At 40.4% G+C, this 26,336-nt stretch overlaps 1 protein-coding gene across 3 annotated transcripts in view; it reads right to left on the minus strand.

The window, feature by feature from the left end:
• The window catches only part of TELO2 (telomere maintenance 2), an 831,249-nt gene that overhangs the window by 131,536 nt on the left and 673,377 nt on the right, over window positions 1–26,336 (minus strand). For all 3 annotated transcript variants that reach the window (XM_085628173.1, XM_085628170.1, XM_085628172.1), the window contains 2 exons: window positions 13,642–13,833; window positions 11,840–11,931 (listed from right to left, as the gene is read on the minus strand). In XM_085628173.1, coding sequence (XP_085484299.1) covers window positions 11,840–11,931; window positions 13,642–13,833 — 284 coding nt within the window. The remainder of the gene's footprint in view (window positions 1–11,839; window positions 11,932–13,641; window positions 13,834–26,336) is intronic.

Raw genomic sequence — 26,336 nt, forward strand, 5'->3', positions numbered from 1 at the left:
TTTAACATAGCACTGACTCTCGGACTGGTTAGTCAGACTCAGTTACCACCAGTATCTGTCTGAAAAAGTTGAGGGTACAGGATGATTTTGCAACAAGGCTTCTTTCTGCTCTTCTGTTTGTTCTTTCTGCACGTTATCCTTCTTCCTGCACTTTTCTTCGTCTTTGAGGACTTCTGTTGCTTCTTTCTGCATGTCTTTTTTTTCTTTCTGTGTGTTTTTTCTTCTTTCTTCACATGTCCTGTCTCTGTAGGCATAGTTAGAAATTAGCATTTAAAAAACCTTTGAAATTCACTGAAAAAACAGGTTTCAGGGGCGTTATAGTTAGCTGGACTTTTCACTCGTTATAGTTAGCTCAGCTAACTATAACTCGTGCGCCCGCAATGCACTGCTGATGACGTCACATATTACATCACACATGACATGGTCAGTGAATCACTCATGACATCACTGATGACATCTCAAATTACATCACCGATGACATCACTGATGACATCATCCTTGTGATAGAGTGGCAGACCTACTCTCCCCTAATATAACCTTTGATACACACATTCAAAAATAGAAACTACAATTTTCAAAACAATGGACATACCAATACCAGTTACAACAACCTATTCAGTAATTATAAGATCCACATACACATCCACTCATTCACCAACAGTCCTATACAGTCACTCATACATGTACTCACTCATATGTACTCATACACCTATACATCCTGTTACACAACGCCACTCATCCATAGTTACTCACACACATAGTCACTCATGCTAATGAAGAATCAAACATCCATTTACTTGCATATACAGTTATACACACACCACCACACTTACTTCTACAGAAACTTACACATACTTAGTCTTTTAAACAATCACTTATAGAAACCCATACTTATTCATACAGGAACTCTTCCAATCTCTCACTCTCACATATACTCACTTATATACACCAATAGTCACATATACTAGTTTAAAACATATGTAGTTACTCATAAAGATACTATTGAGACAGTCATTCACTCACTAACACACCCATGCACACACTCATCCACCCATACAGTCCTGCACACATGCTGTCTTCAACACATACAAATAGTGAGTCACTCATTCATGCACCTATGCACTACGTAATACCCCCCACTACGTAATACCCCCCACCGAACCATACAGACACTCAGACACTCATACTGATACTCAAAAAACAACTAATAACCTATATAGATACTCATGTAGCTACTCACCAACCCATGCAGCCACTTATACACAAAGTGAGAGACTGATACAGATATTTACATATTTAAACATTACTCACTAAGCCATCTATTCACTAAGATACACTAAATCAGTCAGTTATACAATCAATTATTCAAAAACAAATCATCCATTTAGACACTTATATACCCATTTATTCTTCCATCAACCTTGAGATATACATATATAAAAAATATGTAATTTTCAGAAAAATACACATTCACTGGATGATGTCATCAGTGATGTCATTTGAGATGTCATCAGTGATGTCATGAGTGATGTCACTGACCATGTCATGAGTGATGTAATATGTGACGTCATCAGCAGTGCATTGCGGGCGCACAAGTTATAGTTAGCTGAACTAACTATAACGGGGGAATATATATATAGATATATAGATATAGATATATATATATATATATATTATCTACTGGTGGTCGCCAGTAGATAGTTATAGTTAGGACCGATTTTCCATAGGAAATCCGCAACATTCTATTCCCAATAAGTCTGGCGCCGGTTGACGAATCTTCACTAAATTTTCCAAACTTTTAGCCAGCTCCGCTCCGCTCCTACCCTGAAAGTTTCGTGGTGATTCGTCAAGCGGAGGACGAGAAAAAAGGGGGGTCTCAAAACGCGTTTTCCCCATGCAATTTCCCATAGGATCTGTTGTCGCAGCTACAGCCCGAACTGCTGAACGGAATTTCACCACATTTGGCAAAGAGGTGTCCTCAGTTCAGAATCGTGCCTTTTGCATAAATGGTGTGAATCCGTTCAGTAGTTCCTGAGAAAATTAGAGTTAAAAGTACATATATATCTATGGCCGGGGAGGATCCGTGGACCCTACCCGCACCGTAAGCGCACCCTCCCCGAACCGAGCGCGCACCCTCCCGATCGCGCGCTGAATGCTAGTTGGCTGTCGAGTGTCTATCTACATTCGAAACCAGGAACTGTTGGTGGCCATTTTCTGCCTCGGTAGAAATTTTCAGAAAAACACACATTCACTGGATGATGTCATCAGTGATGTCATCAGTGCTGTCATGAGTGATGTCACTGATCATGTCATGAGTGATGTAATATGTGACGTCATCAGCAGTGCATTGCGGGCGCACGAGTTATAGTTAGCTGAACTAACTATAACTGGTGGTTGCAGTAGGTAGTTATAGTTAGGACCATGTTTTCATAGGAAAAGCATATTTTGATATGGTATAACTTTGGCGTCGTTTGACCAATCTTCATGAAATTTTCCCAAACAAGTGTCAAGGAGGGTTCTATTGTCATGGAAAGTTTGGGGGTGATCCGTTCTGTGGGGACCGAGAATTTGGGGCACAAAATAAGGTTGCATTTCTAATGTTTATTCCCAGAGGAACCTTTAGCCACACATACAGCCTGAACTGCCAAACGGACTTACACCAAATTGGGCAAGGAGGTTGATGTTGGTTCAAAGGAGTGCCCTTTGTTTATTTGGTGTAAATACGTTCAGTAGTTTCTGAGAAATGTAAGCCGAAAATGATTGTGATATCTCTGGCTGCGGATATTTTGTGAAGGTTTCGCGCTGATTCGCGAATACACCGGGCCAATGGAAATGCTCCGATTGGCTGGACGCAACCTAAACAGAAAATTGCGGCCGCCATTTTATTTATCGGAAACGGTTTCCAGGGCTGAAAGTTTGTATGAAAGCTCACATAAGGGGTCAGGGTGGAGATACTCTGACCCCATGGTTGAGAAATTGGGGTGTTAATGATGCAAGTTACGTGTCCAAAATAGATTTGTTTAATTGCGCACGATATTCGCGATGACTCCGTGACCGCCACATGCCCCCCCCGTAATGTTGCGGGGACGTTGTGAGTCTCGCCACATCATTGCGAATATTGGTGTAAATTAAAAAAAAAATATCAATGAATCATTAATACGCATTGTTATAGAGATTCTGATAAATGTTTTTATAGAGTTAGTTATATAGTGAGTTATGTACTGTGATGGTTTGAATTAATTATATAGTTATAATATTTTTATGTGATGGTGGCTATTGAATTCCTGTTTTGTTTTCTGCTTACGCGACGTAATCGCGGGGATAGTGGTGACCAACGTCGTTGTGATATCCAGCCTTACTGCGAAAACGGAAAATAGGTTTTAGAGATGGTTGTTTTAGAGATACACTAGTAAAACATGAGTTTGAAGTGTACAGTAATAAAACCCTAGTATGTAAAATATTCTAATATGTATGCATATATCGGTTTTCACATTATGGATAAGGCGCGATCGTCGCGGTTAATGACATAATCGCGATGTCCTGAATTATTTATGGAAAACAGCCTGAAAGATGGATTCTGAGGCAACTTAGTAGAAAAATATGACTTTAAACATGCTTTGGAAGAAGTATATATATAGAAATATGTGTAGTGCAATGTTCAGATTGGATTGTTTTTTACATAATATTTTTGGATGTGTTGGCCATTGAATGTCTGCTTTTGTTTTCCGCTTTTGCAATGCGCCAGCGAGGATCGCAATTATCAACGTCATCGCGGTCTCCAGAGTCACCGCGAAAAGATAAAATAGGTTTTAGAGATGGTTTTTATAGAAACTCTCTACAAAAACATAACTTTAGAGAATACCGTAAGAAGCCCCTACTGTGTAAAATGGTGTAATGTGTGTGGATATATGTGTTTTAAACTCTATGGAAAAGGTGCAATTGTTTCGGTTAACAACATCATCGCGACGTCCCGAATAACCACGAAAATGGAAAATAGGTCTGCAAGACGATTTTTTAGTATGAAATTATGAGTTTAAACATGTTTTGCATATCACTATATACATCTATTGTGCATTGCACTAGTTTGGCAGCAGTTTTTAATTGCCTTTAAGTTTGGGTAACAATGGGCCGTTTGCTAGGTGTTTGGTAGTTATGTTCAATTCATGAGTTCAGATGTTGAGTTATTTTTTCAAACTTTTGTTTTTTATAAATGTGTTGTTAAAATAAAGTTAAACCAATATGTTACTAAACAGCTAGACTCAAACTTTGTGTAAAATATGTCTATATATCTGTTTTACACTTTGTCATTTGTTTTCGTGAGAACTGATGTCATTGCGACCTCCGGTGTTGCTGTGAAGAAGGAAAATGCATTTTTGATTTAGTTATCTTGACAAATGAACACAAAGGGGAAACATAAATTAGTATCTTACTAAATAGCTACACTGAAACCTTATGTGAAATATGTCTATATATATATATGTGTTTTACACTTTGTTAAAAACACCCAGTATTCGCAGTGTGTCCTTGACAATAGCACTCAGAGAATAATACAGGCACTACCTGAGCAATCATCAAGGACGTCCTTTCTCCACCACTCTGCAAGCATGCCTCCTGGCATAGTACTAGTTGGGGGATGAAGTCCCCTTGGCTACTGAGGGTATTTGGGTGCCAACTATCCCTCCTGTTACCTCCAGCAAGTCCCACACAGTCAGTTTGCTAAGAGGTCTTTGCAGGCCATGCCCTCTTTCTGCACCACTCTGCAAATGAGTTTCCTGGCACACTACTGGTTGGGGAATAAAGGTCTCTTGGATGCTAAAGTACCTTGGGGACCAAGAAGCCCTCCTGGTACTTTCTGTAAGTCCTGCACAGTGGGATTCCTGAGAGCTGGTCAGAAACCCCGCCCCCTTTCCACAACATTCTGCAAGCACCATTTCTACTTAAAAAGCCATGGAAATTCGCTGAAAAAAACAAAGGTTACAGGCAAGTTATAGTTAGGAATTAGCATTTACAAAACCATAGAAATTCACTGAAAAAAACAAAGATTACAGGGCTGTTATAGTTAGGAAATATAACTAAAAAAACCTTAGATATTCACTAAACAAAACAAAGGTTACAGGGACGTTATAGTTAGGCACAGATTTCACTCATACAAAACCAGTGAAATTCAGCAGTTATAGTTAGCTGAACTAACTATAACTCACGTCCCCGATGCACTGCTTACGACCTCATATATTACAACATTCATGACATGGTCAGTGACATCACTGATGACATCTCAAATGACATCACTGATTACATCATCCGGTGACTGTTTCTAATAGGTTTATGAGTGTTAAATACATATATGCACCAAGGTATGTTGATGAATCAGTGGGTGTATGAGCGCCTGTATGGATGATTTAGCGGGTGTGTGACTGACTGTATAAGTGAGTGATTATACGTGTCTCAGAGAACATATGGGTGAATGACTAATTTGTGTGAATGTCTGCATCAGTCTGTCAGGTGGTGTGTAAGTGGTTACATTGGTTAGTGAGTAGGTACATGAGTTTTTGTATGGGTTATTGATTGGTTGGCTGGGGACCTGTATGGGTGTATGAGTGTCTGTGTGGGTGAGTGAGGGTATGTGCGACTTATAACTTATGCCCCCGCAATGCACTGCTTATGAATTCACATATTACATCACTCATGGCATGGTCAGTGACATAATTGATGACATCACTGATGACATCGCAAATGACATCACTGATGACATCGCAAATGACATCTCTGATGGCATCATCCAGTAAGTGTAAGGGTGATCCTATTTTTAGGTCTCGCCTGACCCAGCGCATGCGCTGGTCTGGCAAGACATTTTGTGAGGGCTCCAAAAAGTGCTACCAGGCCAGCCTAGCGCTACAGTGCATGAGCGCGGGCGCGCGCGTCGCGCTTTACCGAGCTTACTTTCACTTTCACGGCCGCTTTGATGTTTGATCGCGATCACTTTCGCAGCCGCACGGCCGCTTTGATGTTCTCTGTGAGACTTCAATAGATTGCAGCAGTTAAAACAGGCATTGGCATAGCCAATAGGTCTCGCTTTTGGGACCTTACAAGTGTTTAGTTATGCAACTGTTGCATGGCTAAACACTTATAAGGTCCCAAAGGCGAGACCTATTGGCTATGCCAATGCTTGTTAATATATGCCATCTGAGTGACTGTAAGACTGTCTGAATCTGTTTGTGAGTAGCTCTGTGGGTGGCTGTATAGAAGTGTGAGTGGATGTCTTAGTGGCTGTATGAGTGTGTGAATGGCTGTATGGCTGCGTTGGTGAGTATGTGAGTAGCTGTATGGGTGAGTTAGTGGCTGTGTGAGTGGCTGCATAGGGAGCTATATGGGTGTGTGAAAGCATGTGTGGGTGGGAGTATGGGTAACTGTGTTTGTATGTGAGTGGCTGTATGGGCAAGTGAGTATGTGTATGACTGTCTCTAAGGGTGAGTGTGAGAGAGGGTCTATGGGAGAGTGTGTGGTTGTCTCAGTGACTGTTTAGGTGACTGAGTACATATGTTAGTATCTATATGAATAAGTGATTGGGTGTATGAGTATCAGTATGGGTGAGTGACTGGTTGTGTGAATGCCTGTGTAAGTGATTGAGTAGTTCTATGCTTGAGTGAGTGGGTGGGTGCATGAGTATATGTATGGGTTTGTGAATGGGTATGTCAGTGGTTGTGTGGGACTATAAGTGGATGTATGAGAAGTTGTATTGGGTGTGAGTGCTTCTGTGGATGATGTCATCATTGATGTCACTGGCCATGTCATGAGTGGTGTAATATGGACAGTCATAAGCAGTGCATTCCAGGCGTCAGTTATAGTTAGTTTCACTGGTTGTGTACCAAGTGAAATGTGAGCGTAACTATTAGGTCCCTGTAACCTTTGTTTTTTTCAGTAAATTTCTAAAGTTCTTAAATTCTATAATTGTAACCTGTAATGTTTTACATTGACTTGTAGTTCTGATTTAAAATGAATAAATAATACTACAAGTTCCAGAGTTCAAAGACAAACATTCTTTCTGAGCAGCACATCACGTATAGACATGTAAAACGTTGTACATCTTCTAATACATTGTTAAGTATAACTTAAACACTTGGCAAGTAGTTTTATTTCTGGCAATTACAGCATGCAGTAAAACAGCATATGTTCAATATTCAATTCCTGGGCAACACATGAACTAACTTGTCACTCAGCTACTCTACACCTCAAACAAACTGTAACATACTCAGAAAGTGTCTTACTTATTGATAAATGTATAAAAGCATTCACGATACCACTCATAGATCATCTGTTAGTTTCAAAATGTTCTTATATACTTCATACTCAATTTTATCTACCTCACATACACATACCTTTTAAAAAATATTTGTCCTCAAAATACAACGTACTTCACATACTTGAAAGTCGAGTTAGTTGGTGATATGTTTTTTTTGCTCTTATTAGATGGGTTCTCAGGAAATTTGAAAACTAAGCATAAGAATGGCACACCACTCTCATACAAAGCAACCATTAATGGCAACCTATTCACCTTTGCACTCTCTGATAGTGCGGAAAGGAGCAAGTAAAAACGTATCTTTCGTTTTTTAGTTTTATAACTTCACTTCTGAAAGGTTAGTATTTGTCCACTCTTTCATGCACTTTTATAAAGAAGCCCAATATGAGTGGGTCTTTGTGCATATTCAGGACCTATTAGCAATCATCACAACAAATTTGCAAAACAAATCACAGGAGTCCAAATACATATTTAGCATGCTAGATTTAGGACTTCAAAACTACAGTACACTTTATTAGCAAGCCCTCATTAGCAACATTCAGTCTAAACACCTCTAATATCTAAAAACAGACAACTCTCTCTTTAACACCCTTCCCCCCAATACACAGACTTCATAGCAACCCACTAGAGCTAGTAGGTCAAAAACTCACAGCACATTCTAGAAGGACCATACTAGTTACCAAATGAGCTGCAGCAGGTGTGGTCTACTGGACAGAATGAAAAGTATAGCCAAGTCTGCATTACACTTTTACGAGAGCCAATAAGACATAAGTGTTTTAGTCGAATCGATGACATGTAGCTCTCATTGTTCAATCTGTAAGCAATACAGTCTCTTTTACGAACGCTGGATGAATTGGAACAATATGTCAGCTCCCTTTATATATTTGTGCCTGTATTAAACAAATACATGGCGAATAGCATATGATTTTACTAACAGCAAATCTATTTGACTCTCTGTTAATATGCAAGTAGTCCTTAAAATTGAATTACGACAGCTTGCAGGTTTGATGACTGCCAATTATTCAACAACTGAAGTATATGACTCATGAGTTTCTAAACCAAATCGGTGTGATAAGCGAATAATTATTGGAAATTGATTTAGTATGAGAGATTCTAGACACAATATTCACAGGAACATTCATAATGTCATCCCGTAATAGGCCATTCATTGAAAATAATCTAAAATCAGATACTGCTAGAGAGTTTTTGATATTGTTTCTCTGTGAGAAGTAATAAATATAAGTGAAACGAACATACAATATTATTTTACAGTTTTGAGACACAGTTAAGAAACCGTGAGTTGAGAGATCACGATCTTCTTCTTGAAAGTGCTACTACAAATTCGGACTGATCCTGATTTGCTGATCCGGTATGGCTTGAATATGATTTACAAATAGTTATATTGTATATATGAGACAGCTAGTACTTAGCCTAATATATGTCCACATGTTTCGATCCTGTAGTGACAGCTCCGCTATTTATATAAGCGGTGAGAACTTCATCTCCATGAAAGTGATTATTCATGTTGAGTCCAACTATTAAAGTAAGCAGGAATACTTTACGCAATATATACACACGTTGGGTTTAATTTGGAGATGCACACTAAGCATGTCTTTGTTCTTTTCACCTTGAGTATATGCAAATTATAACCCTGTATATATAGTTGGTGTAATTTTGTTGTTATTCACAAAAAAAATCAGAAAAAGATTATGGGTTTTATCTGCACACGGGATATCTGGATTATTATTGTACCAAATGGACATAGAACAATCATGACTGCATTTATGTAACTGATTGTATTATGTTTGCATAGGGGTCAATTTTTACATGCAATAACTACTGTCCTGAAGATGGTCTGACGGACTGACGCCATCCAAGACCGAAACGTCGACTCCATCATCTATTTCCGCAATTTTTAGTATATTCAATTGATCATTATTCTCATCAGGAGATATGTCATTGTTGTTTCAATTGGAATAGATGTCTCTTCATGAAGTGTAGGATAAATTTAAGATTTCCTCATTCATGATTATTGCTGAATTTATTGTTCATCTGTACTCCTTTTAAAACTTGATTTATACATATGAAAAACGTTGTATACTTCATACAAGATATCCCCGTGTTTGTGCTTTATATATCCATTCATTCTTTGGTCTAGTCGATTGACATTGTGGTGTCTGTTCTAAGTAGATTCACCCTTAAAGAAACTCCTTGACTAATAATAGGATATTTAATTTGAAACAAAATCCCTTGTAGGCACCTTAACCTGTTATGGTCTGATTTACCCAAGCCTCCAAGGGTATATTGGGTCTTCCCTACGTCTATATTGTTCCCCATCAGAAGCATTTCATGTAGGAGAATGATGTCTGGCTCCTGTCAAGCCAGGTATTTGCTCACCACCACTCTCTTCAGATGGTATCGCAGCCCACTGACATTCCATGAAAAGAATGTAAGACCCTCTCTCGTTCTATGTCCCTTCATGTGTGTGTGGAGGAGAGAGAGGGTCATCTGGTGTGGTGGTATCCCGTAAAGGTTTGTGTCTCAACCAAACAATCCTCCCCAACTACCCATCCCATTTACCTTCAACTTGTCTGTATGTGCAGTGCCTCTTAGCACTAGTGTCCCTTGTGGGCGTGAAACTTGTCCCTTCTGCCTGTGGCTCTAAGCACGATTGAACTGTGCCTTGGGTCTCAACCTTCCTCTCTGGATATTAAGTCGACACTGGAGTCCTCTGCGAACCATCTTCTCCCCTCTCTTCCAAAAATGTGTGGGTGACATTCCTTCTTGAACTACTGCCCTCCAACTACTCCCAAGCCTCCTCTATTGACTCTAAGAGTCACCTTTTCCTTCTGTAGTAAGACGTAGTTTGGCTAAGAACAGCATGGCATACGGCAGTCCCCTCTTAAAGAGTTTAGTGTCAAAAGAACGTTGGTGAGCATAAACCTTATGTAGAATCTAGGCAAACCATGATGGTATGGTTTTTGTACAACAGTGGGCTTTGGATTCTCCCTGCTCTAAGGATGGCATCCAGGTCCCTGAAATTAAGAATCGTTGCTATGATGGGGGTGGGCTCCCGCCCCAGGACTTGGGAGGGGCTTTGGGAGTGCAGTGTGCTTTTTCCACCACACAATGTGCAGATAGATTGTCACATTTGACTTGTCGAGTATAAAGGCTTCTATCAATCATTCCATGTTGCTGTCCCCCGCCTTTTCAGGGAACCCTAGCAGGCGGATATTGTTTGTTGCGTTCTCCGTTTTCAGTCCTAAGCTCAGGCAAGGAAGCGTTGCATGTTTGTTTTTTACATGCAGTCCTTCTATTTGGACCGTCCTTATTGCTGTGGAGTGCACCCAGAGGACCTCCTCCACCTTGTGCCCTGGTGCCGTGATCTTGTACACATCCGTCCGTAGGAAGTTAATGTCAATTGCCAGGGTATGCATCTTCGTCTACTGAACCGTTTTGGAGTTGCTGACGACGTCCAGGACCTCCTGCAGGGTGCGTTGAAAGCCTCTGCAGCTCTGCTTGGTCCTAGTCATTCTGGGTGTCCTCTTTGTTGTCACACGTTCCACCCTTGAACGCATAACTGTCCTGTTTATATACCTGTAGGGCCCTGGTCCCTTTTATCACGCCCATTAGGGATAAACTGGGACAGGTACACGGGGGGCCTCGCTGCCGGTGGGGGACTTCACCCCATCACCCTCTCGCTACACACTGGCTCCCATTTACCGTCATCTGGTGTCGTATGGACCACGGGCCCTTCGTCCTTGTGCGGAGTACCTCTGGTTGTTTGTACAGAGCCACCTGGTTTTCTGTGAGTTGCCCACGCTCGAGAACCACGAATCCCATAGGCGGGCCTTCTATACTTCGCTGCGCACACTTCACTTTTGGTCTGGTGCCATTTTTCTCTCAATCCGCCAAGCGGAGCGGGTCGGTCACCTGCAGTACAAGTGTCTGTTTTTGGAACTCTACCACACCCGTCAGGGGCGAAGGGTCCAGCTCCTCCTTTCAGTGGCGAATAGCTGGTTGGGTGGCACAAGGAGTGATGGATTCCGGGCGTATGGAGCAGTTATCAGCATACGCTCACAGCTAGGGCGCCATCTTTATTTGGCACCTTTGCCACTCCCCTTGATTCTTCACTACTGATCCTGCTTACCTCCACTGCCCCCTGTTACTGTGTCCCTGCTGCCACCTCTATATTACCTGAGAGAGAATCTACTTTGCCAATCGCACCACTGGGCTGTGCTTTTAGGCTGTCCATATCAGCCTAGATTTTGGAGCTGTTAGCTTCCCCGGTCTCCTTCTCTGCGGCCGTCCCATCTTCACAGATAGCCTGCTTTTCTTTTGTCCCAATATTGAGCTCCGGAGTACTTTAGAATTCTTTAGAAACCAGCATGGATTGTAGTGAAATCCATACATGAGGAGTTTAAACTCATCTTAATGTCAAAGAAGAAATAACGAAGCTAGATCCAAAGAAGCTGATCAAAAAATATTGTAATACAGCTAATTTTCAATAACCAAAGTACAAAAGCTGGTAAAGTTGCTTACCGGTCAAAGTGCTGGATCAGTGGAAAGAAGAAATGGCCTGCCACAGGGCCAAAGCGGTTGGGTGTCGTAGATGGGGCAGCATGAGATGCACCCTGTCAATAAAAAGAAAACAAATCAGCCGGAGAACCACTTAAGAAGAGACAATTTGTGAGCTAGTAAAGAGATGCAGCATATTTTATATATATAGCACTGGAAGATGTGAGTGACCACTATGATGATCTGATTTCGGCTTTGATGCACAGCATTTCACCTCCAAGCATTAATTAGATTTGGAAGAAATAAAGGCAATTAACCTCTGGGTTGAAGGATTTGCTTTTATTGTTGTTCTAATGATGGTAACAGAGCGAGGTAAATACCCATTAAGACTCTAGCGCTACCTGGGTCTAGGAGCTAGGCCAGTGATACAGAATCTCTCTTCTGTAAAACAGCAGTGGTGACTGAACTGGACAAGTGTAAGGAGTCTTTCAACTTTTGGATAGTGGAAGTGGTGGACTATCAAACAAATGTGGGACTTTAGTACGCAGGTTGCACAGCACAAAGAGAATTAGAGCTTGTCATGTCCTTTAGGCTAGTCCGGTCATGTATGCCCCCTTTTCCATACATTGTCCCATCCACACGACAATAACTGTTCTGAATAGGTGACCTATTACCTAGTAGCTACTCCTGTCTCTTCGACACCAGGCTCCTAGTATTCTATCATAATCCCTGTTCCTGATGTATATAAACATGTCATCAGGCACTGCATAATTATTCTGTATAAATGTCATCACTTTTTTTCATCCTTGCCCAACAGCCCACCTGTGCATGATCGCATTTGTTTGGAAAAACATTTATGATTGTTTTCAAAACAATTATGATTGTTATCAAAACATATCGATTCTAGAAGAAACCCTGGAGTGACCACTCTAGTATATAAGACCCTTATTCCCCCCTTCAAACTAGAGAATTCCTTCCACGCTGATACGTGGTCCTGCATGCTGAATCTTCAACATGCAGCGGTCTGACATCCTTTGCGGGGTGTCATCCTCGGAGCACAGACGGGTTCCTTCATTCTCTACCATCAGGTGAGGTGGTTGGTTCTTCCCTAGGGGATTCTTGGCTAGATACATATATACCTATATACATATACATGCTACACCTACATATCTAGGCTAGATACATTTAGGTAAATTACGTAGGGTGTGCATTATAGGAATATGCAAGTGCTACTGTTTTATCTGAACTGTATATGTTCATCTTCTTAGCACTATGGTAGAAATGCATTTACTATATTAGTGCTTGCAATTTTTTTTGTATATTTCTGTCTCTTGATTGTCGCAGAAAATATGTTTTACAATAGATTGACTCTGGACCAATAAATACTTATTGAAACGTCCTAATCGCCATCCTGTGTATTTTCTGAGAATAAGTAAGCACGAGAGACTGAGCGAAAAGTACTGCACTGTTTTCCACGATCCCTGAGGAATTGGGGTTGTCATGTTCAGTGGTTACCAGAAACTACCTACACCACTGTAAGATACAAGGGGTGGCAGTGGCACTGTAGAGCTAGCTGGTCTAACGGCTGACATATCCTGTGGGGGTGTCCAGAAGCAGCTTGGACAACAAGCCCTCAGTTTAGGTCATCCAAAAAGTGCAGGTCCTGGGGATTCCTAGGAACTACACGACAAGGTGTACTAGAAAAAGGGATTCATGAGGGATGGGAATGTCACAGCATAACATAACCTTTGACCCCAAAGACTGCAAGGTTCCATTTAGCAACAGGGCACCATGAAATGTTAATGCTTAGAGCTGCTTGATTTTACCTTTGCAAAACGTCGGGTCTTGCTTTTAATTCTCTCATCCACAATCCTTCTCCAGTCCTGATGTGGGCTACTGGTGGGATGAGAAGTCCCTGTCGAAGAGAGGACCTCTATGGCAGGGTAGAGGGGCACAGGTGCACTGGATGTCATTGGGGTCTTGGGCTGGGAGAGCTCCTGTGCTGCTGAAGCCAACACCTGGTCAGAAGAAAAAACATGAAGCTATTAGAATGTCCCTTTTTGTCTTCTTACAGCCATACAAAAACTGACTCACATTCCAGACCTGCACATCTATCCACAAGTCATGAATACACTTACTTGAGCCAAGAGAAAGAAAACTGCATACTAGCTCAATAGGCGCAGAATTGATATCACCTGCAACGGGGTGCGAGTAGTTTTTTTCCAAGAATGATTACATGTCCAGCAAGTAGAGACTAGACTGCCTCTGTCCTCTGCATAATTAGTTCTGTCAGATGGCGGGGGTGGGACAGAATTGGGTGCCTCTTATAGGCAAACGCTTGTGGTGCAGTTATTTAAATGAGTTATACATTCTCATAATGGTGAGAGTGGAATTCTCCTTTGAGCAGTTAGCAGGCTACATATGGCAAGTTCACCTTCAATTCTTCCATGTTCGGTCAACTTGCAACATTCATTTGGCGGACAGTAAGCCATTGTGGAAGTAAAGGAGACACAGTTTAATGGTAAACTCATCACCTCTGTGACTATGGGACCTGGCCTCTAATCCCAGCCTCTCCAATAGACCACACTTTGGCCAAGGGCAAACCTTTTTTCCCATAACCAAGGGGGTCTCTTAACTGCCAGAAAACAGAGCACTGAGTAACAAAAAGTCATTAAATGCAATATAAAACACCTAACAATTACATTCTTTAAGACTCAAGCATACCCTTTTCACTTCATGTGCACTACCCTAATCGGTTTTTGTGCCCCACAAATCAGTACCATTAAGCCAAATGGCGTATTTGAAGGGTTGCCTTACTTCTGCAGACCTTCTACTGCAGAATTTTAGATGGTTGGGTAAATTAACTTCATATAGTAAGCCAAAGGTGCACAGCACAAATAGTCTAACATATTTGTGATGCACCCAGAAAACAAACACTTTAAAACGGATGTATGACGTTACAACGCACACTTTTACAACGCATGCACTTACAACGCATTTTTTACAACGCATGACATTACAACGCATGACACTACAACGCATTTTTAAAAAATACCTTTACAACGCATTTCCATTACAACGCATACTACCTTTACAACGCATACCATTACAACGCATAATATTAAATTACATTTAAGGTAAGTATTAGATAGTATAGGGGTAAAAGTTACTTTTCTAACTCCAGGGGGTGCAACAGTAGGGTAAGTGTTGGATAGTATAGGGGTAAAAATTACTATTCTAACTCCAGGGGGTGCAACAGTGGGGTAAGTGTTGGATAGTATAGGGGTACAAATTACTATTCTAACTCCAGGGGGTGCAACAGTAGGGTAAGTGTTGGATAGTATAGGGGTAAAAATTACTATTCTAACTCCAGGGGGTGCAACAGTAGAGTAAGTGTTGGATAGTATAGGGGTAAAAATTACTATTCTAACTCCAGGGGGTGCAACAGTAGGGTAAGTGTTGGATAGTATAGGGGTAAAAATTACTATTCTAACTCCAGGGGGTGCAACAGTAGGGTAAGTGTTGGATAGTATAGGGGTAAAAATTACTATTCTAACTCCAGGGGGTGCAACAGTAGGGTAAGTGTTGGATAGTATAGGGGTAAAAATTACTATTCTAACTCCAGGGGGTGCAACAGTAGGGTAAGTGTTGGATAGTATAGGGGTAAAAATTACTATTCTAACTCCAGGGGGTGCAACAGTAGGGTAAGTGTTGGATAGTATAGGGGTAAAAATTACTATTCTAACTCCAGGGGGTGCAACAGTAGGGTAAGTGTTGGATAGTATAGGGGTAAAAATTACTATTCTAACTCCAGGGGGTGCATCAGTAGGGTAAGTGTTGGATAGTATAGGGGTAAAAATTACTATTCTAACTCCAGGGGGTGCAACAGTAGGGTAAGTGTTGGATAGTGTAGTGTAATATTATGCGTTGTAATGGTATGCGTTGTAATGGTAGTATGCGTTGTAATGGAATGCGTTGTAAAGGTAGTTTTTAAAAATGCGTTGTAGTGTCATGCGTTGTAATCTCATGCGTTGTAATGGATTATGCGTTGTAAAAAATGCGTTGTAAAGGTAGTGCGTTGTAAAAGTTGCGTTGTAAAGGTTGTTCCCCCTTTAAAACAAACACTAAATTGTTTGCTTTAAAATGTTTGTTTTTGTTAAACTTGTGAGTTCCTCTTTTCATTTCAAATGTTTTTATGGTGTCTTAAGAAAGTTACCAAAGGTATGTTAATGCAACTTAATGAGAAGGCATTTGGGCATATCAGTAGTTCATACAGCAGCACATACACATGTATACATATAACCTTGTGCAGTGGATAATATCAATGGTGAGGCTCTGAAACTCTTTATGAACAGACCCATGATCAGATTTGTACGCATACTTATGTGCCCACTGCAATACAAGCATTGATCGTCTGTTGAACTGGCAGTATAGGAGAAGCATTATCGTACCTTGCTAACAATAATTTGCGGTTTTAATACTAAATAGAAATAAAGTGGATACAAATAATAGAGGGATCAGAGGTAAAGAAAAGAAGCTGAGAGTGAGGGGAAGGCATCTGGAGCAGGGATTAGTTTCTGCTGGGCATGGTCCTATGAAGATGTTGTCAATGGGCATTTTGATGAGGACATGGGTACTGCCTGATTAGACACACACTCTATATGGGTTACGGATGTTTATTCTTTTGAAGGTGAACATGAATGAAGTTCCACAGTTTCTTGACGAAGAAAAGGAATGTGATTGTGCAGAAATGTATTGTGTGCACTTTGATTGAAGCATAGCCATGCCCACAAAGTGTTAAAGGATAAGTTTGATGCACTTTTCTATTGTGATAAAATCAGTTTAATTCCCAATAAGCATGAGGTAAATCCGCACAAGATCTGTTAATTTAAGGGGTGGGATGTTTGTGGCTGCAAAAATGCCTAGCAAAGCTGTTATGATATCAATAGTGAAATGTGTGTCAAATACCTTTTGCATCAGATTTTGTATTTATTGCCATGGGGGAGGACATGGATATGGCTAAATAACATGGGAGATTGGCCGCCAATGACTAGTTTACAATTTCAGCAGAGTTGAAAGTCAATAAGGCTAAGATTGTGAAGCTCCTCTTGAGACTGAAAAGTGTTTTGTAAAGTCCACAGCCTAGTTTGTGCAAGGGCTGTTGTTATTTTGCATTTGAAGGTATAGCTCCATATCTCTTTCCCACAAAGGAATAATGGTCTGACAGCTCTAATTAAAAATTATTCCATGTGGAAATAATTTTATAGTAAGATGTGGTTTGTAGGTTGTAAGTAAATTGTGTATCTAAATTGTGTATCTTTGAGGCTATATGCCCTAGTTTTGTAATTTTCTCTGAAAAGACTAGCTGGTCAGGCCTGTGTGCGTTGCCAACTTTCCGGAGAGTGGCTTTAAGTTTCAGAAATTATAGAAATCATAATCAAAGAGTTTGTATTTGTTTTGAAGTTCTAGAAAAGATTTGGGATTGTCATTGAACCGTTGGTCACTTATCAGACTGATCCCTTCGAAGGCCGAGCTTCCCCAGAAAACACTACCAGCATCAATTCGGAAGTATTGCATTTGTTATGCCAGAGAGACTCCAAGCATGATTTTGGAAGTTGCAGTGCAAGCTTTTTGCCCAGTCTGTGTAGTGCATTTAGTGGGTTGCAGCTGATGATGCAACAGTGATAAATCATAAGCAGGTTGGTATTGTGCATTTTTAACATGGCTCTCAAAGAAAGTGGCCAGAGTAAGTCCATTACAATGGGTAGCCAAACTGGGATCTTGTATACGTCTGAGGAAACCCACCATGTCCCTTGTCAGGCCAAGAACACTAGTTGGTATCTTGAGAATTCTGGAATTTTAACACCACCTTCATTTTTGTCGAGTCAAATTTTGTTCAAGGAAACTCTTGTTTTTTTTAATTCTTCCAAATAATTTCAACTATGGTTTTGTCTATAGCTTTAAAAAGTCTGTGAAACATTTATGGCAATCATACCAGTTGGGAAGTTAACCAGTGGAACAACCATCAATTTTATGGTTTCAACCCTGCCCCACCAAAATATAAATCTTGAAGGCCATTGTGTCAGAAAGTCTTTGACTTTGGACAGACTTTTGTTTTCATTTGTTGACATGGTTTAGTTAAGGCCCCTCCTATACCAAATGCCAGGATATTTTAGAATGGCATATTGCCATTTTAGACCCCAGCAGTGGTCATTTAGAGGAACTACCTCAGTTTTGTCCATGTTGAGAGAATAACCTGGCATCTCTGAATGGCTCGATATCACTTCTAAAATTTGAAGTAATGCTCGGTCATCCTTTTCTGTAAATAGTATGGCGTCATCAGCATAGGCGGCATCCTTCTGTGCTCCCAATGGGAAGGGGATCCCTTTTATTTCATTATTGAATCTGCTTCTAAGAAAACGTGATTTTGTAGGATGAATTAGTTGAGTAAGATTTTTTTTCCAATCTATTGGCCTAGACCTTAGTATTTAATTTACAAACTATATTTAATAGTAAGGCTCCCAGTTCTCCAATTTTAGTGATTTTAAAGATAAAGGCAGACAGGATGTCTTTTTGGTCTCTGCATTTATTTTTAGAAGCAGAAAGATACAGAAAATTGGGCTTCTTTTGATGGGCTCTATGTGCTGTCTTTCATGAACACAGGCCAACAGCTGAGCAGACAGACAGCATGGGGACTTTAACAGGATGACATTTCATTAAATACAATCATATGTCAACATATCAACATATATTTGTAGAATAATGCTAATATTTACCTGTGGGTGTATTTTTATGTTATATTTGGCTGCTTCATTTGCTAAACAATTACAGGCATCAAAGTACAAGTGCTTGTGTACCAGTCAAATAAATGTGGAAATATACAATTTTACAACTAAATTTTGTCACAAAACACAAAATAAATACTGATAAGATGGCAAAGAAATAAAGCCACGGTATACCTTTATGCACCTTAAGTATTATTAATTGAAATGTTGCGGGCATTGCTTCTAAAATTAAGTCAAAAAATATTTATGTTAATGACATTGGTTTATTACATGAGAAATGGGTCACAACAGATTCTATTTGTGATGGTTACACCTGTGACTCAATTCCAGCACCACCTACTAGTTCAGGCAGTGCTATGGTGCTTTATCGGTCTGTTTTAAGCTTGCCCTAAACATTAATATTACTGCTGCTGATGTCTGCTTTAGAGGGATTCAGGTTTTTGCTGTTAAAGGTCGTATTGAGTTTTATTTTTATTTAATTAATTTCCTATCATGATGAATTGTCTTATTCTAGTAATAACAAATTCTGGGTACTGTTCAGCCTTATTGATGAACCGCCCATTTTATCAAAGTCCTCAGGGCCTAACCTGATTATTTGTGGCCACTGCAATGCCAAACTTAACGTGGGAATTTCTGCTTCTTTCGATCTACATATATGTGAGACTATAAAAGCAACCTCTGCACGATCTAATCTAAGAGGTAACAAATTAGACAATTGTATTATGGAACGTGACCAAGTAAACAAATGAATTTGACAATCCCTCGTCGGTGGAAACACCCACCTTTTTGGCAGAATGTATTCTACCGTCATTTATTATTTTTGGTCGAGAGGCTTTATGAATTATCTTTTACCATTAATAAAAACACTGGGAATGCTGTGTTTTTGCCTCCTGTGCCAATTGCACGTAATGCATCTGCTGTCCGACAAACACTCAGGTCCAGATGTACGACGTGATTTTGCATGTGCAAACGGGTTTGCGGATCCATTTACGCATGCAAAATCACTGTTGGCCATGTACGATTCCTAAATAGCAAGTTTCAATGTATTTGCGACTCGCTATTTAGGAATTGCGAGTTGCAATTAGGAAGGGGTGTTCCCTTCCTAATTGCGTAGGCAAAGCTATGTGTGAATGTTTTGTAACCGCAATTGCGGTTGCAAAACACCTACAAATTACCACCCTCTTCAAGAGGGTGGTAATGCAGTCGCAATTTGTAAGGGGTCCCCAGGGGACCAATTCCACTTTGTGACTGTCTCTATAAATATTTTTAAGGGCAGGCAGTGGTACCATGGACCACTGCTTTCCCTTAAAAAAATGAAACAAAAACGTTTCATTTTTTTTTTTTTAAATGCATCCCGTTTTCCTTTAACCCCTGCGCTGCGGCGGAAATTCCGCCGCAGCGCTGGGGGGTGACATGCGCTCCGTCATGAGCCACGGTTGGGCTGTGCCCATGACGGAGTGGTTCCGTCATGACTCCGCCCACAGCGCTAATCGCCCGCACAGGCGCGGAATTAGCGCCGCGTGGGCGGCGCGGCCGCCAACGGCCGCAACATGACGGAACCACTCCGTCATGAGCACACGGCAACCGTGGCTCATGACGGCGTGGTTCCGTCATGAGCACGGAACGAGTTAAGGAAAACGGTCAGCATTTAAAAAAAACAAAAAAAAGCTGCTTTATTAAAAAGCAGTCCCAGACATGGTGGTCTGTGGAACCCAGAAGGCCACCATCCCTGGGAGGGCTGGCATTCCCAATGGGCTCGCAAATTGCCAGAGGCTCATTAATATTAATGAGCCTCGCAATTTGCGACCCCATTGGCAATCGCAAAACAGTGTAATAACACTGTTATACATTTCATTTAGCGCCTCGCAATTTGCCACTCGCAATGAGTCGCAAATTGCGAGGCGCTAAATGAATGGGTCGTACATCTGGTCCGTAGGTACCTAGAAAAACAATGAAAGATTAGCTTGGAGGTTCCCTAGTCCTTGCCAGTTCTTGGAGTCTTTGGTTAAATGCCCTTCCAACTTCTTCAATGCATGCCTTTCTGAGCAGGCTGGTAAAGGTACTATATTGGTGACTTTTGTTAATTTGTGCACCCAGGTTAAAGGTTTATTCCTGAAACCTGTTCTTTAGAGTATTTGTCACCTAGGTGGTTTAATGCAGATTGCTCTCTCACAAACAGATGCTTTAGGGACGCTCTTTATAAAACATCAAGAGCCAGAGGCTGCAGCTTGCCATGTTCATTACAAAGTTGCCCTCAGAAAATGGTGCAATGACATTAAGGTGTAAAACTGTCAATCTTTAATTTTAGCATGCAAATGGAAAAGTTCTAAGGCATTATGGCATACTGTCAACTGCTTCATAACTAATAACAGCATTTTGACAAGTATAAGTTTCCGAATTCCTAGAGACTAATAGGTCGCTCACTTTTTGAGTATTTATTGCCTCAACCCAGCAATGACAATAATACTAGCGAACCAAGTTGGTCAGACATTGTTACCTACTCATATATAGAGCTTCACAAGATAGATTGTGCCTTACAAGCATGTCCTTCCTGCTAAGCCTGGGTCTGGACGGTGTGCCTATAGATCTCTTTAGGTGTAAGATCAACACAAATTAAAAGGAGCATAAAATTATATAATCAATTTCACTCAATTAACAAAATTGCAACAATTTCCTTGCAATGCTCTATCATCAAATGTTCACGATTAAATATCCAATCAAATTCCTCAGGAGTTTTGTGCGTGAGTTTCAATCCACTTTAATGTAGTTCATTCATTGTAACAATGGCACATCAGCTCAGCCATAGTGTTTCGTCCTTGCGGACTTCATCAGGGTTGGGTTGTTAATAAGCACTGTGTCCGGTAATGGTTCAAGATAATGAGTAGTTAGGTGGTATAGTACCCCCTTGTTTGTCCAAGTCACAGCCCCATTTCAAGAGCAAGATGGCCTGTGTAATATTAATGTATGGGCACCATTGCTCACTAACGTTTTCAACAATTAGCATCATTCTCATTTGCCGCCTTCATGGTCTGCTTCCATAATAGTCCCTATTTTAAAAGGGCTAACCGACTAAAACTATGCTGTTATAGGCCAATTTCCTTCATTGATTAAACTTTCAAGGTGCTTGGGAGAGTAATTGTTTAATAGAATTGGGACTTGGGCCAACAAGCAGACTCAGTACAATAGAGCAGTGCTTGAATCTCCATCTTATAAAAGGAAACTATACCCAAGCAATGCACTGCCCATATTTATGGATCTCTCATGTGCATTCAACCACGTCAATCAATCAAAATTATGGCAGCACCTCTCGAAGATGGGCTTGGATGAGGTCTTGGTTATCTTCCCTTTCAACCTCCAAAGCAACTTGCCTGCCCACGTTATGTTTGGTCCAAAGAGAGATGGTTTGGACTAATTTCCTTTTAAGCGTGGCATTGAGTACGAGAATGCTGCACCTTGGCCCCTCTCCTATTAAATTATTTATATTAACAACTTGAATTTACACTTGGTGGACTGTGGCTAAGATGTACCCTGGATCAACTCCACCCCTAATCCAGTCTAAATATACAAGGAAGACGCTGCGTTTATGGCATGTTCATCTAAGGGTTTAAAAAAACCTGGTTGAAGCTTTTTCAAATTTTATGACTGGTTTTGTTATGGACACTAATCATTTCAAATCTCAAATTATTGCTTGCCGTCCAAAGTGTCTAACTATGCGCACATTTTCAATAAATGATAGTAAGCTTATGAAGGTGCCCCATTTTCCTACCTAAGGTGGGCTTCAATTCCATTAATTCTTGGCATTATAACCATGCTATAAGATGCCAAACAGAATTCCAAATCTATAGGTGCACTTATCAATCTAATTCCTTCTATAGGAGGTAACCCTACTCCCTAATTTTTAGACATTTATAAAACACAGTGCATCCATATTGCCACTCAGGGAGCTGGAATATGGGCTGCTGCTAACGTTTTGGCCCTGCAATGGGAATCACTTTTATGGACGCCCCTCTCTTTACCACCAAGCAGGCCATATTTTATTTGTCAAGAAAAATTGGGACTCTTGTTCATAGAGAACTCAGTTAGGCTTGTTCCTCTGACTCTGATGCTACGGCCCATCCATTTGAACTAACCCTTATTCTACTTTTAATGAGCGTGTTTTCAGGGTCTGCCTGAATTGGAATAAAGGGTTGGGAATCCGGTGGTTGTTTTATGTTAAACTGTGTTTGGTGCAGACTGTCTCTTTCTGGCACTCCATATCTAATTTGTAAGCAAGATAAACTTTGGTGAAAGTGCATCTTTATTGATAGCAGATGCTTTGACAGGGAAGGCAAAGAACTAAACAAACCTATGATAAGGCAATATGTTGTCCTAAAGACCCCTTCTGGTATTGATCCAAAGTTTTGGTATACCTCTGGCCATTGGGAGACAGTATTGTTATTGAGATCTAGTTCTTTGTTTAATCTGCTTTGCCTTTCTTTGGGCAGATATGGCATGGATAAATGCCCTTTTGACGGGCAGTCCAAACAGACATAGTTTAATTTTATCTTATTCTGTAAATATAATAAAAAATGCACAAAAAGATTTTTAACTCCTTAAAACAAGCACAACAATTTTAGAAAAAGCAGACTTGCACTCCTTTTTTGGCAGATGCTAATGAACCAAGAGGTATGTTTTACTGTTGGATCCTATCCGAAATCAACTGTACGATGTCGTAACTCTATGATATTTTTTAATATGTTTGTTTTAATGATTGTACTTTTTCATGATTATTTTTGTATAATCAAACAAAGCATTACTGGTTGATTAAAGTTAATATCTTTTTCTAGATTACAGAGATTTTCATAGAAATCCTGTAATGCATCCAAAAAATCATTGGCCATTGTCAGGCCTGTCCCTTTTATTTTAATTATGGAGGAAATTGTTGTTTTGTTCTTATTGAATTTTAGATAAATGGCTAAGTATCATTCAGCTGTCTTTCTTTTCAAGCAATCTTTTCTGTTTTTTTGGTTGATATCCATTTATATATTTCTTCACTTAAGATTGCATTATATACATATACATGTGACTAAGTTTGAATTTAAGACTTCTAATTCTTGCTTCAAGGTGGTTTAATTGTTTATAATCCTTTTTCTTTTTATCCGCCATCTGGTTAATCATGGAGAGTCTTATAGTGGCTTTTATGGCATCCCTGAGAAGTTCAGGAGGAGATTATTCTTGGTTATATACTAAATAATGTCTTTCTGTATCTCTTTCTTTAGTTCCTCATTATCTGTAATTAATTTTCTATTGCTTTGGAGAAAGCATGACCTCTCCTAATTGGATCTCTGTGGAGATGCATGCATGAACTGATATCGCTATTGGTTCAATCCTTGGGTTGGATGTTTGTTGAAGAGGACGGCTATCTACTAACAGGCCCTTGAAAAGGAATCATGGGGCTTAAATTTAACTTTGGAGATTCTATCTAAGTTGCCACCCACTGGTCAAATTACCTGCAAGCATTATTCCTATCTTGCGAAGCAAATCTGAAACGACCTAATTGAGGGAGTACCAACATTCATGGTCGTTGTTGTTAAGGGCATATATATTTATGATCTAGAACTCAGTGTTGTATTTCTTCGCTGAAAGAATTAACCATCTGCCTTACTTGTCTTGTATTTGAGATGGGACACTAATATTAGTTTTCTTTTTTATATCATGGTTATGAACTCATCTTGTTTTGGTAAGTAGGGGAGCTAAAGCAATCTTCAATCCAGCTTTATCTGAACTTTAAAGTATAGCTAGGGCCAATTCTAGTAAACTATAACAGTATAATGCCACCTTTAAGTTTGTAACAGTAATCATTTATTTTCTTCCTTCTCAAACGACAGATTAAGCTCTTTGTGTTCAGAGCGAACATTTTTGAATTCTGATTGCTAGTAGAAATCATTTTAGACAAATGTAGTATGTAGTGGTTACGTGGTTCTATACATATACTCTGTTGTTCCATCCTATGAGGGTATTAAATTAGAGTGAAAAGAGCACCACAGGCAGACTTCCAAAAGCTATCTTAGCATTTTGTTATATCATGAGTCGAAAGTACTTCTAGCCTTCGACACAGGTTTGTAAGTGGAGAGGAGTCTTATTGTTTGTTTCACAATTGAGTTATAGTTCTATATACATTTGTCACTGGCTGCCCTGCATTCAAGTATTGCATCTCTTGCTAAATGAACTGCTGAAGCAAAGCTTACAGTCACAATTTATTTGCAGGTTTGTAAAGCGCTAGAATCGACTCCAACTGGAGTATCTCTGCGCTACTGGCATAAGAATCCTATATCAAGAGTAGAGCATGTGGAAGGCATTAGATTGCATTTGTGAACAACAGAGTTTTTAGTTGTTTCCTAAACACCAAATGTTCAGAACAGGAGCGAATGGCTACAGGAAGACAGTTCCACAATTTAGGTCCCAACACTGAGAGTGCCTTACTTCCGTGCCTGGCTTTCTTAGCACGCGGCACTACCAGTGAGTGCCCATTACTGGATCTGAGCATTCTAGATGGAATGTATGGAATAAATTTCTTTTCCAAATAGAGTGGACCTTGTCTATGTAGGCTCTTGTGTATTAAACAGCAAGTTTTAAATTTTATCCTTTGACGGATAGGAAGCCAATGGAGTTCTTCTAACAGAGGCTTAGATGCTGTTCTTGGGGGGGCATTTAGAACGAGGCGAGCCGCGGTGTTCTGTATAACCTGAAGTCTATTCAGTACTCCCTCATTTGCAGAAAGTAGGAGACCATTACAATAGTCAATCCGACTCATGACAAGGGCCTGCACCAGCGTTTTCCTGAATTGCTCAGGCAGCAATGGAAAAACTTTCCGCAGCAAGCTGATGGTGTGGAAGCATATGCCAGTGACATAGTTTGTATGTTGTTTCAATGACAACTCCTGGTCAAGGCGAACCCCCAGATTTTTAACTATCTGTTTGGGCTCAGGTGCTATGCCTAGACCAGGAGGCCACCAGTCAGGGGTCCAAAGCATTTTTGCTTCACCAAACAGCATAACCTCCGTTTTATTTACATTACACTGTAGGTAGTTGGAGGACATCCAACATGCCACAGCTTCCATGCCAGCAGAGAAAGACCTCCTCAATTCCGGAGTAAGTGTCTTAAAAGGGAAGAGGAGCTGCGTATCGTCCGCATAAGACACGGGGATAAAGCCAAATTTACGCATCACTCTCGCTAGGGGTGCCACATAGATGTTAAAAAGTGTTGGGCTTAAACAAGAGCCCTGTGGCACCCCTTTCGAGACTTTCATCTCTGCTGAGCGATACGTACCCATGGTGACAATCTGGGTACGATCAGAGAGGAAGCTTCCCAACCATGCCAGAGCTTTGTTCTTCACCCCCACGTTCGACAACCGGTCAATAAGAATGTTATGTGACACGGTGTCGAACGCTGCTGACAAGTCCAGTAAGACCAAGATCACTGAAAAACCCCTATCCTGGAACATGTGTAGGTCGTCCATAACAGAAAGTAATGTAGACTCAGTACTGTGTTTCGGCCTAAAACCAGATTGCGAGTGGTCAAGGCCGCCCACAGTTTCAATAAAGTTGGAAAGGAGTCTGTTGACATACTTTTCTGTAAGTTTCCCAAGAAAAGGTAACAGTGAAATTGGTCTCAGATTAGATAGTTCAGACCAGGCAATGGTGGTATTTTTCCTGATGGGCCTGACAAGTGCACGTTTCCATTCTTTAGGAACAGAC

This window comes from Triturus cristatus, chromosome 10 (genome assembly GCF_964204655.1).
Source record: "Triturus cristatus chromosome 10, aTriCri1.1, whole genome shotgun sequence".
Taxonomy (NCBI): Eukaryota; Metazoa; Chordata; class Amphibia; order Caudata; family Salamandridae; genus Triturus; species Triturus cristatus.